At 48.7% G+C, this 3,454-nt stretch overlaps 1 protein-coding gene across 1 annotated transcript; it reads left to right on the top strand.

Annotated features, from left to right (window-relative positions):
• Positions 1 to 655: 655 nt before the first annotated feature.
• On the top strand, positions 656 to 2,422 carry LOC147340005 (melanoma-associated antigen B10-like). The gene has a single exon (XM_086388123.1). It carries the CDS (start codon positions 926 to 928, stop codon positions 1,970 to 1,972), a length of 1,047 nt encoding a protein of 348 aa, XP_086244249.1. The 5' UTR covers positions 656 to 925; the 3' UTR covers positions 1,973 to 2,422.
• Positions 2,423 to 3,454: the final 1,032 nt, after the last annotated feature.

Here is a 3,454-nt window from a genome sequence, read left to right on the forward strand (position 1 = left end):
CCAGGGCAGAGCTGTCAGCAGGAGGTACAGGCTGACTTCCACCTCAGAGTCTCAGGTCTCTGGAGGGGAGAGGCGAGGCTTAGAATTGCGGGAATACGTCTCCCTAGAACGGAGGTGTCATCACAGAACTCCGCTCTGATCTGCCATGCGCAAAGAGGCTCGTGGCATAGCCGTTAGGCCCAACACCCTCTACCTTGAGGTCTCAGGAAGTGAAGCCTTTGATCTGAGGCTAATGGTCTCAGATCAAAAGCGGAAAACATCCCGGACTTTATTTGGAATTAAGGAGAGGAGCCTGAGCAAGGACTAAGGGTACGCTAAACCAGGCACACACACTCACTGTCCCTGTGGTCTCTCCTGGGAGGCCCCGGGTCGGGCTGTCAAACTACGGGAGGGAGGGGTCTCGGTCTGGTGGAGGGGAGGGGCGGGGCGGAAGTGCTGTGTTGGAGCGGGGGGGGGGGGGGGGGGGGGACATGAGTGACAACTGAAAACCCTAATAGTCCAAGACAAAGGGGGTCCCATCAAACCCTGCGCCTGTTGTCAGTTCTGGCAGGCCCCAGCAGGGGTCGCCAGCTAAGGCTTTCCTTTATTTCCTCCTCAGGGACGGGAGGGTCTCAGGGATGGAAGGCCATTTTTGAAAGCAGTTTAGCTTCAGAGCAGCAGAGGGGAGGATGGCCGGGCCCTGCCAACAGTTGACAGGATGATTCTAAATGTGAACTGTGAAGGAGTCTCAGGGGGCAAGCTGATCAGGGAGCTCTGTGGGTTCTAGAGCAGTAACCTCACACAAACCTGCAAAGGTGGTCTTGGTTAAAGCCAGGGAGGAATCTCCCTGTTGAAGGCACTCACAGCATCTCCTCCCTCCTCCAGGTGCCCTCATTGTCTGTCTTCCTGCCCACACTCCTGCCTGCTGTCCCTGATCTGTGTCATCATGCCTCGGGGGCAAAAGAGTAAGCTCCGTGCCCGTGAGAAACGCCAACAGGCCCGGAGTGAGGCTCAGCATCTCCAAGATGCTCAGGCCTCTGCAGTAGAGGAAGAAGACTTCCCCTTTTCCCCTACCCCTCCGCTTAGTGGCAATGTCCAGAGCTCTCCTGCTTCCGGGTCAGATAGAAAATCCCAGGGGTCTGGAAGATCCCCTTCCACTACCACTACTTCTGCAGGTGCTTCATGCACCAGATCTGATGATGGTGCTAACAGCCAAGATGAAAAACCAAGCACCTCCCAGGCATTACCCAGCACTGAGTTTTCCTGTAGAACGCCTCTAGACGAGAAGGCAATTCTGTTGGTGCAATTTCTGCTGCGTAAGAATAATCTGAGAGAGTCTATTACCAAAGAAGATATGATTAAGCATGTCATTAAAAAGCACAAGAAGCACTTCACTGAGATCCTCAGGAAAGCTTCTGAGCTGATGGTGCTGGCCTTTGGCATTGAGGTGAAGGAAGTCAACCCCACCACTCATTGCTATGCCCTTGTCAGCAAATTTCAGCGCACCAGTGATGGCAGGCTTCGGGGTGAGGAGATCATGCCCAAGACTGGCCTCCTTATGACCATCCTCTGTGTGATCTTCATGAAGGGCAACTGCGCCACTGAGGAGGATGTCTGGGAGGTGCTCAATGTGATGGGGATATATGCTGGAAGGAAGCACTTCATCCATGGGGATCCCAAGAAGCTCATCACCCAAGATCTGGTGCAGGAAAGGTACCTGGAATACCGCCAGGTGCCCAACAGTGATCCTCCACGCTATGAGTTCCTGTGGGGCCCGAGAGCCCATGCGGAAACCAGCAAAATGAAAGTTCTTGAATTCTTGGCCAACATTCATGATACGGTCCCCAGTGCCTTCCCATCCTGGTATGAAGAAGCTTTGAGAGATGAAGAAGAGAGAGCCCGAGCCAGATTTGCAGCCATGCTTCGCACCAGTGCCCTGGCCAATGTGCATTCTGGGGGCAGTGGCCGACACAGCTTCTCTCACCTGCAGTGAAATCTGAAGCATTGTCCTGAAGTAGTGTGGGCACCTGGAGGGATCACACTGCATAGCATATTTGAATAACTTACAGGTTTATGTTTTGTTGTTGAATGTTTTTAAATGTTGCTTAAAAAATGTTTCAAATGTTGTTTTAAAAAAAAAAAACTTTAGTTCAGAATCTAAATGTATGAATGATATTGGTTACATACTTAATGCTGTTTATGAAATTTAAGAGTAATAGTTTTGCTATTTTGTTAAATTAAAAAAAAAACCTTCCATCTTTTTTAGTGATCTGGAATAAGAAAAGATAGCATTGGAATAGGCATTTCCTTAGAAATGCAAAAGAAATTAGAGGTAAAATAGTTGGGATCAAAAAAAAAATAGAGAAACAAAAGATGGTGAATTCTTGGTTTCCCTTATTCCTTATATTTTCCTGTTTTGTAAAATAAAAGTTATATACCTGAACTTGCTTTGTTTATTCAATAATGTAAGAGAAATAAAATCATACTAAATTGTTCACTGTTGTTTCCCCTTAAACATTAATTGAGCAGTTGCTCTTTGCTCCATGTTAGTATGTATGGAGGTGGGGGGATTAAGAAAAAGAAGGCTGAGCCTTTCCCATTTGATTAGAGTCTAGCAGCAGCTATCATATAAGAAAGACCATGAGGTGGGATGCCTCTAAGACAAAAAAGACAAGTGAAAAGAAGGATGATTGGGGTTGGAGGGGAGGGCCAGATGAGAGCACTCAAGGATAAATGTCCTGAGACAATACAAGCTGGGGCCTTGGAAAAACCTCAAGTTCTTCAATGGGAGGTGATTTTAAGGGGTGGTGGGCCAGAGCGGGTGTGTGAGGGTGGTGAGCAAAGGCCAGACCCTTGGGTTGTGTGTCTCAGAGTTGAGCAATTAAGCCTCGAAAGGAGAACTGCTTTCAGCAGTTACTTTGGGATCATGGATTAACTAGAGAGAAATCTCCACCTAGGGAGGGAATGGAAGGTATCCTGTGCTCCTGTTCCAGTGCCAGAGAATACAGTGCACAAACTAGGTGTTTTAGCCACGTCATCACCAAGGAGTTTCTGATAAATCAGGGTGATACTTCCTTGAGGTGGGATGCCAAGAAGTCACTCTGCCCATGTCACACTCTCTGCCCTGGACTGGAAGAAACAGAGCCTGCCTCATTAATAAGGTATTTTGACTGGGTTAATTTGAGTACAATTTGGCAAGCCCTAAGGGAGGGTTTCCCAGGTAGCACTACTGGTAAAGAACCCACCTGCCAATGCAGGAGATGTAAGAGATTCGGGTTCAATCCCTGGGTCAGGAAGATCCCCTGGAGTAGGAAATGGCAGCTCACTCCAGTATTCTTGCCTGGAGAATCCCCATGGATAGAGGAGCCTGGTGGTGTGACCATAGGGTCGCGGAGTAGGACAAGGCTTGATTTTGGTAGGGGTTCGACGAATGAATGGAGAAGGCAATGGCACCCCACTCCAGTACTCTTGCCTG

Source organism: Bos grunniens, chromosome X (genome assembly GCF_055505025.1).
Source record: "Bos grunniens cultivar Pamir isolate PY7600 chromosome X, Bosgru_T2T1.0, whole genome shotgun sequence".
Taxonomy (NCBI): Eukaryota; Metazoa; Chordata; class Mammalia; order Artiodactyla; family Bovidae; genus Bos; species Bos grunniens.

Excerpts from the sequence above, each read along its gene's own strand:
- LOC147340005 (XM_086388123.1), top strand. The coding sequence starts at position 926 with ATGCCTCGGGGGCAAAAGAGTAAGCTCCGTGCCCGTGAGAAACGCCAA.